The sequence below is a fragment of the Trichoplusia ni genome, chromosome 8 (assembly GCF_003590095.1).
Source record: "Trichoplusia ni isolate ovarian cell line Hi5 chromosome 8, tn1, whole genome shotgun sequence".
Lineage (NCBI taxonomy): Eukaryota > Metazoa > Arthropoda > Insecta > Lepidoptera > Noctuidae > Trichoplusia > Trichoplusia ni.
Genome location: NC_039485.1, coordinates 712,479 through 726,347, shown reverse-complemented (window position 1 = coordinate 726,347; position 13,869 = coordinate 712,479). Strand labels below are relative to the sequence as shown.

Below are 13,869 nucleotides of genomic sequence, written 5' to 3'. Positions count from 1 at the left end.
ATTTTAATGCAATTCTCTTGATACCTAAGTTTTATACTATATACTTTTTAGCTATTAAAACCTTTGTTTTTAAAATGCAAACTCAAAAAAACCTCAACGTAATCTCAGGCACCAAAACTTAAATCCTGAAAGAATATGTTTTTTTTTACCGAATAAACTGTTCACGTATTCTGGTGAACTGCGAACTAACTCACATTATCTATAAGGCCAGCACTCAGCCACCACTAACGCAGTTAGTCGAATGCTCCGTCACAGGACGATAGATAACAGATGAAGATAGGAAATCCAAGCTGAAAGTGACTTGATCTGCGATGAGTTAGTAAGGCTTAGCAAACACATACAATAATTGTCTGTTTCTTGTTCAGTTTAGTTCAGCTTGACATATTTATTCGTCGTTCGTCCTGCCGAAGTTAATTTTATTGCCAAGACCTAATGTTCGTACTGTTCGTTGTAAGTTACGTTCTTTATCAATAGTGCAACTTTTCTTAAATATTTAAAAGAGTGACTTCTTTTTGCTCGGTTTAACAAACTGTGCTCGCTTTAGCCCATTCATAATTGCTTTAGATATTGAAATACCTTTCGTTTGCAAAGATAGCAATCATTAGCGACTTATCCAAGCCCCTGATCAGCTGTATGTGACGGCAGCGACAGCTGTCTATTACTGTCACATCAATAATTACCTTGGAGTAAAATTGTTTTACAATAAATACAAGTCTGCTATGTTGTTTTAAAACTGTCTTAACTTGGATGTTATTTAGTGGTTTCTTAGGTTTACGCGAATGTCAGACATTGAAATGAAACTACGGATGTTATTATAATGTTCAACTTATTGTATGTTAATTTAAAAGGCTTGGTTGATGAATGACAATAAGATATTCATAAGTAGAAGAATATTATTAGAAAGTTAGAAATAAGGAAATTTTGTCAACCATCATAGGACATATATTAAATACACTGTTTAAAGTTTGCATTAAAAAATAATTATTGAAACATTTAAAAAATAAGGAACTTCGTACCGAAAGTTTCGACGAAACTAGTCGGGCAATCCCGATAAATACGCCTGAGTAAACCATTAAACCTTATTATAAAAAAAAATCACTTTGACCAACTAAACCTCTACTACTATCGTTGATTTGACCTAGTGCTAGGTTAAGCATAAACTTAATAAAAAAATTGAAATTCCTTAGAATAAACTCAATCTAGAATTCATAGTATAGCAATTTCATTTCAACAGGATCCTCTAAAACTCCAATTACACATTTTCATTTATCACCCAAGTAACAACCATAAAAGTAATGCCTGTATTGAGAGACTCCGCTCTTTCATATTAACTAAGAATACATTTACTCACTATTCTGTGCTATTACTTACTATAACATTCTCGAAACACAATTAGTTACAACAGAAATCACACCAGACCGCCTCACTGGAGGCTTGCCAGCGAGTGACAAGCACAGATTAGTACCCGCACGCTGTTACATAACTCGAGCCAAGCCATGAGCGCAACATGCTGCGTTACATGCTACTTGTGTCTGTTACAGAGCATGTAATACTGTTATTATGCATGTTGCATAACACGTGTGATCCGCTAAAGAGGGCGTTTTGCAGAATCATATTGTGAACTATTTGATGAATTGGAAAGGACTTGGTGTGATTTTTCTATATTTGTGGAATTGAATGTTATAAGTTCGACTATTAGGATAGACTATGTTAATAGAATATTAACTGTCAAATAATAACGGTCAAGTGTGAATCAGACTCCTGTCACAAATTCGGTCACCGACAATATTTATGAACGTTGCATATCCTTGATGTTTTCTTTCATTTGTTGTAATAGCGGCTACAGAAATACATCACCTGTAAAAAATCAAAAGTTGATGAGATACAATCTCGGCACTGACGGACAGACAGCGGAGCCTCAGTAACAAATATTGTGCCGTTATAACTTATTGTATGGGACCCTAAAAGTTATATCGCCTAAATATTATTATGTCTAAAGTACGAAATAAAAACAAAACAAACTTCTACAGTATTCAACTTGATACAATAGAAAATTCCAAACAGCTAAATCCATCTGCTCGTGGTTGGCAGCTTAAAAATACGCTTTTGTGCCTCAGTAAGTATATTTAGGTGCTCCTAACCGAGAACATGATTTACAGTCGATTGCGATAGGACGCCCGTGTTATATATTGATCAAACATTCGTTTCTAGGAAAAACTGCTTATTTTTAATAAGACTTACTTGTGGCGATATTTTATCTGCGCTTTGCTAGTATTAGAGGATAATAGTCACAAATATTCGCAAAGTAGAATAAAAAATTTTGCGAAAATATTTTTCCAAATATTATTTATTTGATCATCGTCCGACTAATCTGTCACATGCAAAATAGAATTTTACTTTCGTACACGCGAATGTCGGCTGCAGATATCAGCATTCAAAAAATTGGCATTTGTTACATCAATAGTTGTTGAATCGTAGATGACATTAATTAACAAACGTGTTCAGTTCACATGTTGACAAGTTTCTACATAATTAAGTAGTACCGCGAGACAGGCGGCGTGTTTGCACTGACTTACTAGAATATGTAACGACTGCGCGGAAGCATGTTGACACCGCGGCTATATACCCGGTAGTGTACTCCGATGTAGGTGCTTACCTGTTACTTCTAGTAGTTTGATAGATAGCTAAAGACTTATCATGTCAGCATAATGTAATTCGGTCAAAACAATTGGATTTACAAAGTAAAAAAAAAATCCTTTAACAAATTTTAGAACAAACCTTGACTACCTAATATCGCGGTGGCAGTTAATTAGTAAAGTATTTGATGGTATAATTATTTTGAAAATATAATTATTTTAACTGTACATATCGTACGATACGAAATTAAGAGTAATATTCCACTACTAATACACGTTGTTCTGGAAAAAACGGCATAATGAAGCTCAGTTTAAAGTGGATGCTTAATTCAGGCAGGGGAATGAAGAGACGTGGAAATAGGTTTAGCCAACAGTGGGACGGTACAAACTAATATACTAAGCTAAATTGCACTAAGCGCTTCCATAACGTGCTACGCGGTTGAACTTTGAACTCAGCACTTTGAGTGATTGATGTCCCAAAAAAGATCAACGACACACAACGAGTTATATGACTTAATATTCTACTCCAAAAAGAAGCGGCACAAACGAATTTTACTTTGCGAGGGCAAAACAATTCCGAGCTGCGCCAATGGGTTTGTCATTCTCTGACTATTCGGCTTTTTCTCTACAGCCTCATCAAATTCTCATAAAACCTGCCTTCTCAACATTTTTTCGTAATCGGACTTTACTGGAACATTTCTTATTCAAACAGAATATGTTCTGCGAGCCGAAGTGAAGTGTTGAGATGACAAATCTCGAGCTAAATTGATTTTTATTGATCCGAGTTTAATTTACACACGAACTCGCGCATCTGTGGTTCTGTAATTATATTATTGTACGATACTAAAAATACGGCTAGAGCAACATTGACGTAGCAGTTTAATTAGTGCTACACCGTTGCAGTTACGAACTTTTTAGACTAAGTCTAGAACATTCCTTATTTCTGAATTAGAGTTATGTAAATAATGATATTCAAATATGCTAATAAACGCCGCTTAAAACCTTAAATAATTAGTATTTTCATTTAATGATACAAATTACAAAAATATGTTCAATATTCCCTAATAAGTGTAATGTAGGGTATATCTAGATAATGTTGTGTGCGTGATTTGTATTGTGAGTGAAGTCAGTTTGAATATACGCAGTGTGCCGCTAAGACGTTGTTTACATTTATACCCCCCCCCCCCGCTATAGTTCAGTGGCGACGAGGATTAAACCGACATTTTAAAGCGTACATGTTTAGTGTTTAATATACAATGAAGATAGGTAAAATAGCGGAATTCGATGTCAATAAGGACGATTGGCGGTTATACATCGAACGTTTGGAACAGTATTACCTAGTGAACGAGGTGAAAAGTGAGCTATATGTGCCAACATTAATAACACTCATGGGGGCGGAAAGTTATGAACTTTTAGTTAACCTATGTACGCCAGATAAGCCAAAAACTAAAACGTTTTCGCAAATCGTGGAGATAATGGAGAAACATCTACAGCCCAAGCCCAGTGAGCTCGCTGAGAGATATAAATTTAGAAAAAGGATTCAGCAAGCGGTGAAACTATTGCAGAATATATAGCTATATTGAAAAAAATGTCCAAATCGTGCGAATTTGGCAGTTGGCTGCAAGAAAGTCTACGGGACCAGTTGGTGTGCGGAATTTGCAGTGAGACAATTCGCCAACGGTTATTCGCCGAACCCAAATTAGATTTCGCAAAGGCATATAGTTTGGCAATTAGCTTGGAATCAGCAGAAAAAGATGCGGCGAGCGTAGTTCAAGGGCACGGAAGGTCAAGCGGTGACTCGTCAACGATGGACTGTCACGCGATAGAGGGGACACAATGGCGCCGGAGGGGCGCGGCGGGTGCAGCGGGCGGGAAGAAAGAGGCGCGAGATGTGAATGGTACGGCGCGGGAGGCCGGACCGCGCGACAACCGCCAACGCCAGCGCGCACGAAGCCCGGCGACGTCGATGCTCGCGCATGGAGCGCAAGCGCGGGCGCAGGCTGCGCGCCAGCAAAAATGTCGAGCGTGCGGCGGAACGCATGCTGCGTCTACGTGTAGATTCGCAAGTTATGTATGTCGCGTTTGTAACAGGACAGGGCATCTTCGGCGGATGTGCCCGAACGTATTGGGCCAATACTGGGTGGAAGCTACAGCGGCCGACAGTATAATAGAAAGTGAAAGTGATCACAGCGAGGAGGTAATAGACATTAATTTTAATCTTTTAAATTTAAGCCAGTGTAAACCGTTTATGATTACTCTAATAGTACACAATGTAGAATTAAGTATGGAATGCGATACAGGCAGTGCGGTATCGTGCATTAGTTATAATATGTATCGGAAATTATTTAGTAGTTTATCGATTAATAAATGTAATATTGTCCTACGATATTATACTGGCGAGTCAGTGCATCCAGTCGGCGTTATAACGCCTCGAGTTTTATACAAAAATAAAGTGAAGGTCTTGGATTTATTTGTAATTAAAAACGGGAAAACGGCTTTGCTCGGTAGACAATGGATAACGGAATTAGGTATTCAGTTGCCGACTGTTGAACCGGCCTGTGTAAATAAAATATTAGACGAGGAGTTCAGTTTAGATGCATTCAGTTCCAGATATTGTAATGTGTTTGCGGAGGGACTGGGCCGATTCACCGGCCCGCCGGTCAGCATACATGTACGGGAGGGGGCGCGCCCGGTGTTTATGCGCGCGCGCCCACTGGCGTATGCACTGCGCGAGCCGGTGGAGCGGGCCCTGCAACAGCATGTGCGGGATGGCATCCTCACCCCCGTGGAGCGCTCCGACTGGGCTACGCCGATTGTACCAGTGGTCAAGAAGGACGGTAACATTAGAATTTGTGCAGATTATAAATTGACGTTAAATAAAGTTTTAGAAGTTGATCGCTATCCACTTCCACGAGTGGAAGACTTGTTAGTTCGCTTGCACGGGGGCAAAAGATTTAGTAAGGTTGATTTATCCCAGGCTTATGCCCAATTTTTATTAGATGATTCCAAGAAGTATACGGTTATTAATACGCATAAGGGTTTATTCATGTATAATCGTTTGGTGTACGGACTATCGTCGAGCCCGGGAATTTTTCAACGTCGTTTAGAAGAATTATTTGCTGATTTACCACGCGTGGGGGTGTTTTTAGATGACGTAATCATAACAGGTTCATCAAAAAGTGATCATTTACAGAACTTACACAAAGTCTTTCAACGTTTGGATAAATATGGGTTAAAAGTAAAAAAAGAAAAGTGTGAATTTTTCATGAAATCCATTAGTTATTTAGGATATGTGATTAGTGAGGATGGAGTCCATACTTGTCCCAATAAAGTAAAAGCTATTTTAGATACACCTGCGCCCGTGAATGTAGTAGAATTACGATCGTTTATAGGCATGATTATGTACTACTCGAAGTTCATTAAAAATTTAAGTACAATGCTCGCTCCGTTATACAAGCTATTAAAGGTGGGATCGAAATATGATTGGAGTAGCCAATGTCACAGTGCATTCCAAGAAGTAAAGAAGGTGCTGGCGAGCAGTGAAGTCTTGATGCACTACTCGGCCGAGTTACCGTTAGTGTTGACGGCAGACGCTAGCGGTGTGGGGGTGGGCGCCGTGCTGTCGCAAGTGACGGCGGCCGGCGAGCGGCCCGTCGCATACGCCTCGCGCTCGCTTACATCGGCTGAACGTAATTATTCTCAAATTGATAGGGAGGCGTTAGCTATTATTTACGGAATACGCAAATATCACCAGTACTTGTACGGAAGGAAGTTTATACTGAGAACGGATCATAAACCCCTGACATATATATTTGGTGACAAAGTTGGTATACCAGTTATGTCAGCCTCTAGGTTGCAACGTTGGGCCGTTCTGTTATCGGGGTACAATTATGATATTGAATACGTGTCGTCCAAAAAGAATTGCGCCGACGCATTATCGCGCTTGCCGTCTAAAGTTACTAACGATAGCGCAGTTAAAGAAGTAACGTATGTCAATTTTGTTGAGAACTTTTTACCGATAACAAACTATGACGTCAGCAAGGCCACCTTTAAGGATGTAACATTAAGTAAAATTAAGGTTTATATAGAATCTGGCTGGCCACATTTTTGTAACGATGATGATCTCAAACCATTTTTCATCAGGCGAAATGAATTATATATTGAAGGCGGCTGTATTATGTGGGGCTATCGCATGATTATACCTCAGTCTTTGAGACAAATAATATTGAAACAGTTGCACAGTAGTCATATGGGTATAGTTAAGACGAAGAGCTGGGCCAGGAGTTATGTATGGTGGCCGCGCATTGATGACGATGTGGAGACTATGTGTCGTAGCTGTGAGACGTGTGCGCTGGAGGCGGATGCGCCGCCTCACTCCGTACCTCAACATTGGCCTTATTTACCTCAACCGTGGACACGGTTACACATAGATTTTCTAGGGCCTTTAAAGGGTAAAACCTTTCTAATATTAATGGATTCGACATCTAAATGGCTTGAGGCTTTTGAAACAAAACACACCAATGCGTCAGCTGTTATAAAAATCCTTCGAACAACTTTTGCACGATTCGGTCTTCCTGCGGAACTAGTTTCGGATCAAGGTCCGCCGTTCACCAGTAGAGAATTTTCGGAGTTTCTAAAACTTAATGGAATTAAGCAATCTTTTTCGCCAGTTTACCATCCATCTTCTAATGGTGCTGCGGAAAACGCCGTCAAGTTATGTAAGCGTGCTATTAAAAAAGCGCATAGGGATAAAGTCGATATAGACGCCGCATTACAAACTTTTCTTCTTACTTACAGGAATACTATCCATAGCACTACAGGGGAGACCCCTGCAATGATATTACAAAAACGTAGATTACGTTCACGTTTTGATTTATTAAGAAACGATCGAGCTGTAATAGATAGAATACGCGTTGCACAGGATAGGCAGGCTCAAAACGCGGGTGGCGTAAGACGCCTCTTTGAACAAGGAGATATGGTTTGGGCAAGGGGCTATGGTCAGCAAGATAAGTGGGTTAAAGGTCAGGTCCATGGCAGGGAAGGTTCTCGAAGGTATATCGTGGAGGGGGATGGCGGTCAATTTATAAAGCGGCATGTGGATCAAATACGTCATAGGTCACGTTTTTCTGATGTTACTTGTCCTGATATTGGGCCTGGTGACTCGGCGGCGAGTGTGGGTGAAAATGCCATGTCATCGCTGGGGGATGAGGTGGTGGATGAGAGTAGAGATGACTTTAGCCAACAACATAAAGAACCGGTTGACTTTCCACTTCAGGCTAAAGATAATGGCATCGAACCTTTAGTGCGCGACGATAGCGCCAATAACAAGTCTCCTTCTCTCTGTTCACCACTTCCAGGAGCGTCTGAATTACGGCCAAAACGAGAGCGCAAACCAGTAGTCCGATATGGTTTCGAATTTGATTAGGTTTGAACTCTAGAATTTTTTTATTGTTATTTATTTCATTATTTTTGTTATTTTACTTAATTAAGCTTAAATTTAATGGTGGAGGTGTAATGTAGGGTATATCTAGATAATGTTGTGTGCGTGATTTGTATTGTGAGTGAAGTCAGTTTGAATATACGCAGTGTGCCGCTAAGACGTTGTTTACATTTATACCCCCCCCCCCGCTATAGTTCAATAAGTTTCTACAATTTAACATCATTATACCATTATCCCAAACCTCGACCATGTTTAAAAGATAAAAGATTTAATTTCATACGGATTCGGAAACCTTTTTGAATTTCAATGTTAATTGAAAACAATATAAAGGAAGATGGAAAAACCTTCCATTGGCGAAGCGTTATTTAGTTTTCGAGGCAGACAAGTTGTCTGATCGTGAAGTACGTGATCTACGGAACTCATTTAGCCTTGAGCTCCACTCTAATGAATACAAGGAGATCAATTAACATTCACCACGCCTTTATTTGTTCAAAGGAATCGTTGTTAAGATATACGGTAGATTTTATTTTAAATGAGGCCGGTATAATGTGTTAAGCCAACTTTATAAATTCAATTTTAATACAAATTGTAATACATTGAAATTGCTCAAACTATTCGGGAGCTATGCTATGCCATAGACAGACAGACCCTAAAAAAAGTTAACACCCCTCTATTTACATGGGGGGTTAAAACAATACCGAATAGTATTAGGACACTTTTATCCGTAATTACTTTTAAACAAAATTAGTACGTACAAAACATAACTAAAAATGAACAAAATCGAACAACTTTCGCAAATTCACATTTAGATTATCTATTCCAAATCTCACAAGTTTTCACGAATCTTATCTAAACATGCACGAAACAAACAAATTGAATTTCACTTCAAAGTTATTTCTCTGGATAAATCCCATCAAACAGGTACAATACAATCCTGCAAGTGGAATGGAAAACGTGGTCAGCATCATCGACGTACACCCTTGCACCACAACCTCATGAAATAACAGTCTTGCAGTTGTAGGAGCGAGAAACCAGTCTACACTGCATAGCGGCATCCCTTTCCCGCAAATATCTCACGTACGTGCAGTAAGGTACAGTGGTAGCAACAGATTGCAATCCGAATAGTTTTCTAGAAAGTTCTCACGCGGAATTAATTAAACAGGAACTCTATCAAAACTTGCATTAATTTGTTCACTGGTTAGAATCGTTTCGCTAACCGAATTACTGAATAAACAGCTGTTTGAAAAGCATTCTACAGTTTGTATGTTTGGTTAAATAAATCAGTTCTAGACAAACCTGCATTAAGCTCGTGTGTTGCCAACTGTTAAAATTTAACTCTATTTCAATGTACTGGGTTGGTAAATCACCACTCAGTCATATTTTGCAGACCGATTTTATGCATGAAAATTAACAAGTTTTTCCAAAACCATTGTCCATCCAGTCATATACCGTGTTTACTAAAGACCTATTTTTTGGTAAATTCAAATTGCTTTTCGCTAATTAAAGTTTTCTCATTGCAATACGATATTAAAATAGACAGACATACGCAATAGGTAGACACGTATCGCATTCAGAACTAAGTAGGCAACAATTAAGCAGACTAGACTAGAAACCTCTCATATGTCTTATTGTACACAATTAATTTAAATTGCCCTTATTTAATAACTTAATTAAATGTTTGAGGTCGGCTGAGAATATTTGAAAGTTTTTGTGAATAAAATTTTAATTAAAATTCGTAGGTATTTCAGATGAATATACATATTACTTACGTAGGCACCGAATTGTCTGCGAACTTGGCTATTAAACCAATATTATTAAAATAGATAAATCGTCAGCAAAACTTAACTTAAACAAGTTAAATTTCAGTTTAACATTGACTTAAGCAGTGTACTCGATAATGGCTGAAAGTAAATATTATGTTATTTTTAAACGCTACATTTAATCGCTACTCCAAAAGCTGTTTTATTTTGTCTGGAAACCAAAAACCTGATATACCGCTTAACTTATTAAAATCTCCTCTCAATATTCTAATCATCATCTTAACCTTTGGACTTTGCTTCCACTCTTACCGAATACAGCTAAGTACCAGTGTCATTATTAAATGATGTAACGGTTTACTCAAGCGTATTTATCGGGGTAGCCCGACTAGTTTCGGACCAGATTAGTTCGACTCGCGATCCCGCCGCGTCTGCTCATGATTAAGGACTCCGGTTGGGTCCGAAACTAGTCGGGCTACCCCGATAAATACGCGTGAGTAAACCGTTACATCATTTAATAATGAATCATTCTCACGACAGTTACTATCAAAAAAAAAAGTACCAGTGTCTTACAGTTACCGTATATGGGGAGCTTAACCTGTGATCGATCAACCTATGCAGTTATAGCTTAGCCACGAGCTCCTCCATCTTTCAAAACAATCCCATGCAATCACTAATCTAACATGCAATAATTGGAAATCCCATGCAATAATGTCCCCCAATAACTAGTTACTATTCCATGTCTCCAATTATCCCGGCCATATCACTAATTATGCTAATTGCTTTGTATGCGCTCTATTCACTTATCTTGCCACTACATCATTGTATCAGCAGATAACATAAACAGGATATAATTTAATTATATGCATACAAGGTTTTTCAGAGACATTGGAAATGTAGGCATAGCACAAATGACTCCATAATGACGAAATGCTTTTAATATAGAGAACACCTGGCAAGATTGTGTAATCTGTATCATGAAAATAAATATATAACCAAGTCTTAAAATTCACATAAAAAAATTGAAATCATAATATTTAGCCATCTATAGGATCTGCACATAAAAGGCTATTTAATTTAATTTTGCTGTCAAATGTAATTTGATAAGTTGATCAAAAGCCTAACAAAGTAACGACCAATCACAGACAGACATTGGGTTTGACAGATAGGTGATTAACAATTTTGTTTTAATCGTACTTTAGGAAACACTAAATCTAAAATCCTACCAGTGGTAGTTTATCAAGCCATTTTTGAAAGTCTTTATACATATAACTAGCTGTTGCCCGCGACTTCGTCCCCGTGGGTAGAAGATATAAGTTATGATTTAGGTATACCTGCCCGGTATTTTTTCACATTTTCCATTGTATCTTAGCTCCTATTAGTCGCAGCGTGATGGTTTATAGCCTAAAGCCTTCCTCGATTAATGGTCTATTCAACACAAAAAGAATTTTTCAATTTGGACCAGTAGTTCCTGAGATTAGCGCGTTCAAACAAACAAACAAACAAACTCTTCAGCTTGATATATTAGTTTAATTAGTATAAAGTATAAAAGTATAAATTTACTGGAGTGTGTATGTAAGTTTGTGTACTCCTAAACGGCTGAACAGATTTGAATGAGTTTTTTTGGGGCTTGGATAGTCATAGGATTAGCGGAGTCTCAAATCAGTCTCAACGAAGTTTACGGGATCGGTTGGTTTCGATAAAACATATTATGACTAAATGTGGCATTGAATACATATATGTATGTATGTATGCTTATGTAGGTCATCGACGAGATAGCGAAGGCTAGGTTGCGGTTTCCTCACGTGTGTACGTATAACCAGCCTGAAGTTATATGTACATATGTTTCATCATGGTTAATTGCACATACATAAACAGCCAATGTTATGTGTATTACAGACAAGCATGAGGATATCGTATGACTAATTGCACCATACTTAATTGAACATTCCAAGAACCAAGGAAAAATACATACGAAAAGCAATTGTTTAAGAAACTTTTGTGTTGCCCCTCGTAAAAATCAATTTAAACAGAATAAAAACTTTCCCTCGATAGTCATACTGAAACATCCCATTCTGAAGATACGATTCCCCACACACGTTAAATGAAAGACACCACTAATGGAGCCTACCACCACGTATTAAAGTAATGTTAGTGAGAGTGTTGAAGAGAGATGCCACTCCATGCCGTGTATATACTGTCAAGCTTCCACAACAATGAAAAAAATATTACATAAGGATGTGGTATTTCAACCTTGAAAACATGTGCCTTCGTATTCAAACACTAATATCACCAAATAGTTCCCAGCATCCCCCAACAGTTTCCAATTCAAGCAAACTATAGATAGCATCATTAATAATGATAACACAGCCTACAATATTATCCGATTTAATTAACGCGCGCCATTAACTGATTAATGTTCAATAGTAAAACTGTTCACTAATCCCTAAAGTGCATTATCAGTGACAGGATACAAGCGAAAATTATTACCGGCAACCACCCGCAGCGGGGGATAGCCGAATACACGGCACTAATTTATAGCCGGCGAGGAATACTCGACAACACTAGCCGGGAAAAAATACGAGCGAACTAGTGTTTAGTGCAGGTAACCCCCGCAAGTTCAAAAAACTAATAATTCTATGTTACTTAACTATTATCGTTCCTATTCTCACGAAAAAGAGGGAACAATACCTGTTTATCGTAGTACATAAAAGAGATAAAGAACGCAAACAAATGCTCTGTGAAACCTCATTTGACGATTAAGATTTAATTCACAATATTAATTTTTAATCAAGAGACTTTAACCAAAATAACCGAGTATTTTTCGCCGAAATAACGTAGAATAACAATTTAGGTGTACGAGGAAAACGAGCATTTTCTAATTTAATAAGGCTTAGGACAGTATGTGGGTAGAGTTTCATGAATATACAAAAGGGAATGAAGCAATCTCATCGATACGAGAAAAATAATTATTAAGGTGGAGTATCCTCTATAGGAAGCTAAAAAATACAGCCTCAATAGTATAGGTATACATAGAAGCATTAACCAAGGAGGTTTTAACATTTATATTTCTCTTTGTGCTCTTTATCAGAATCGTTCAATAAAAAACTATTTTAACAAAGACAGATGGAAATAATAATATATTATGTTATATGCGTAAAGTGTAAGGGCACAATCACGGTCTAACCCTAAAGAAGGTATCTTCCCGATAACCTAGTTTAAGACTAGTACCTTCATCCATATGCAATTGTAGAAGAAAGACTTCGGTCAATAATCTTATATGCAAGTGATGAAAACCCCCTAGGTACCACGCACTCTGAAATAAAGATCTTTGCCATTGTAAAGGCGGAAGTGGCTGAATGAAGTTAAAAATAAAACATGCCAATGCTCACCTCAAAAAATCAATACAGGATCAGATACGATGAAAGTATAAAAAAACACAATCGCATTATATTCCCGATGATATCCGAATAATCGGTGCTCGCTTTAATTTTATGACATAATTAGCATCTGCTACGTAAAATACAACATTTCGTGTTTTTTGTAGGACCAGGAGCATTTTCTGTTTTTATTTATACTGTATGTCTCTACTGGATTTAAAATACGTGTATTTTGTGCTTGTATAATTTTATTGAAATGTTTATGAAGCAGCCCTACACACATAATGGTTTTTTTTACTGCGGAAGTTATTTTTTCAGGAGTGTTATTACAATAATTAAAATTTCATCTTACTTTATTATTATTATTTCACACCCAGAAAATAGGTCATGACAATTATGAATCTAAGTTCATATGAATAGTTAGTTATGCTTTTTAAAAGATTTAACACAAAAAAAAACATATCATCATTATATCAACAGGTGCACCTATACCAGCAAATAAATAATAACTTCAACTTTAATTCAAACGTATCCATACATGCATGTAAACAATTCAGACAAAAGCTTTCAGTTGGCGTGGCGCAACCTAAGCATGTCTTGCCCACCGGTCTGTAATTGGAGTGAGTCAGCCAGTCGTCTTTGGGTATTAACTTAAA

The 13,869-nt window shown here is 37.7% G+C and overlaps 2 protein-coding genes across 2 annotated transcripts in view; both read left to right on the top strand.

Annotated features, from left to right (window-relative positions):
- LOC113496556 (zinc finger protein 423 homolog) overlaps positions 1–13,869 on the top strand; it is a 162,144-nt gene that overhangs the window by 119,565 nt on the left and 28,710 nt on the right. The gene's annotated exons all lie outside the window — the stretch shown is intronic.
- On the top strand, positions 4,746–8,254 carry LOC113496551 (uncharacterized protein K02A2.6-like). Its single transcript, XM_026875806.1, has 2 exons — positions 4,746–4,833; positions 5,241–8,254. The coding sequence occupies exon 2, from the start codon at positions 5,335–5,337 to the stop codon at positions 8,059–8,061; it is 2,727 nt and encodes a 908-aa protein (XP_026731607.1). The 5' UTR covers positions 4,746–4,833; positions 5,241–5,334; the 3' UTR covers positions 8,062–8,254.

What these genes read in the sequence shown, in the direction of transcription:
- LOC113496551 (XM_026875806.1), top strand. Translation starts at nt 5,335, where the DNA reads ATGCGCGCGCGCCCACTGGCGTATGCACTGCGCGAGCCGGTGGAGCGG.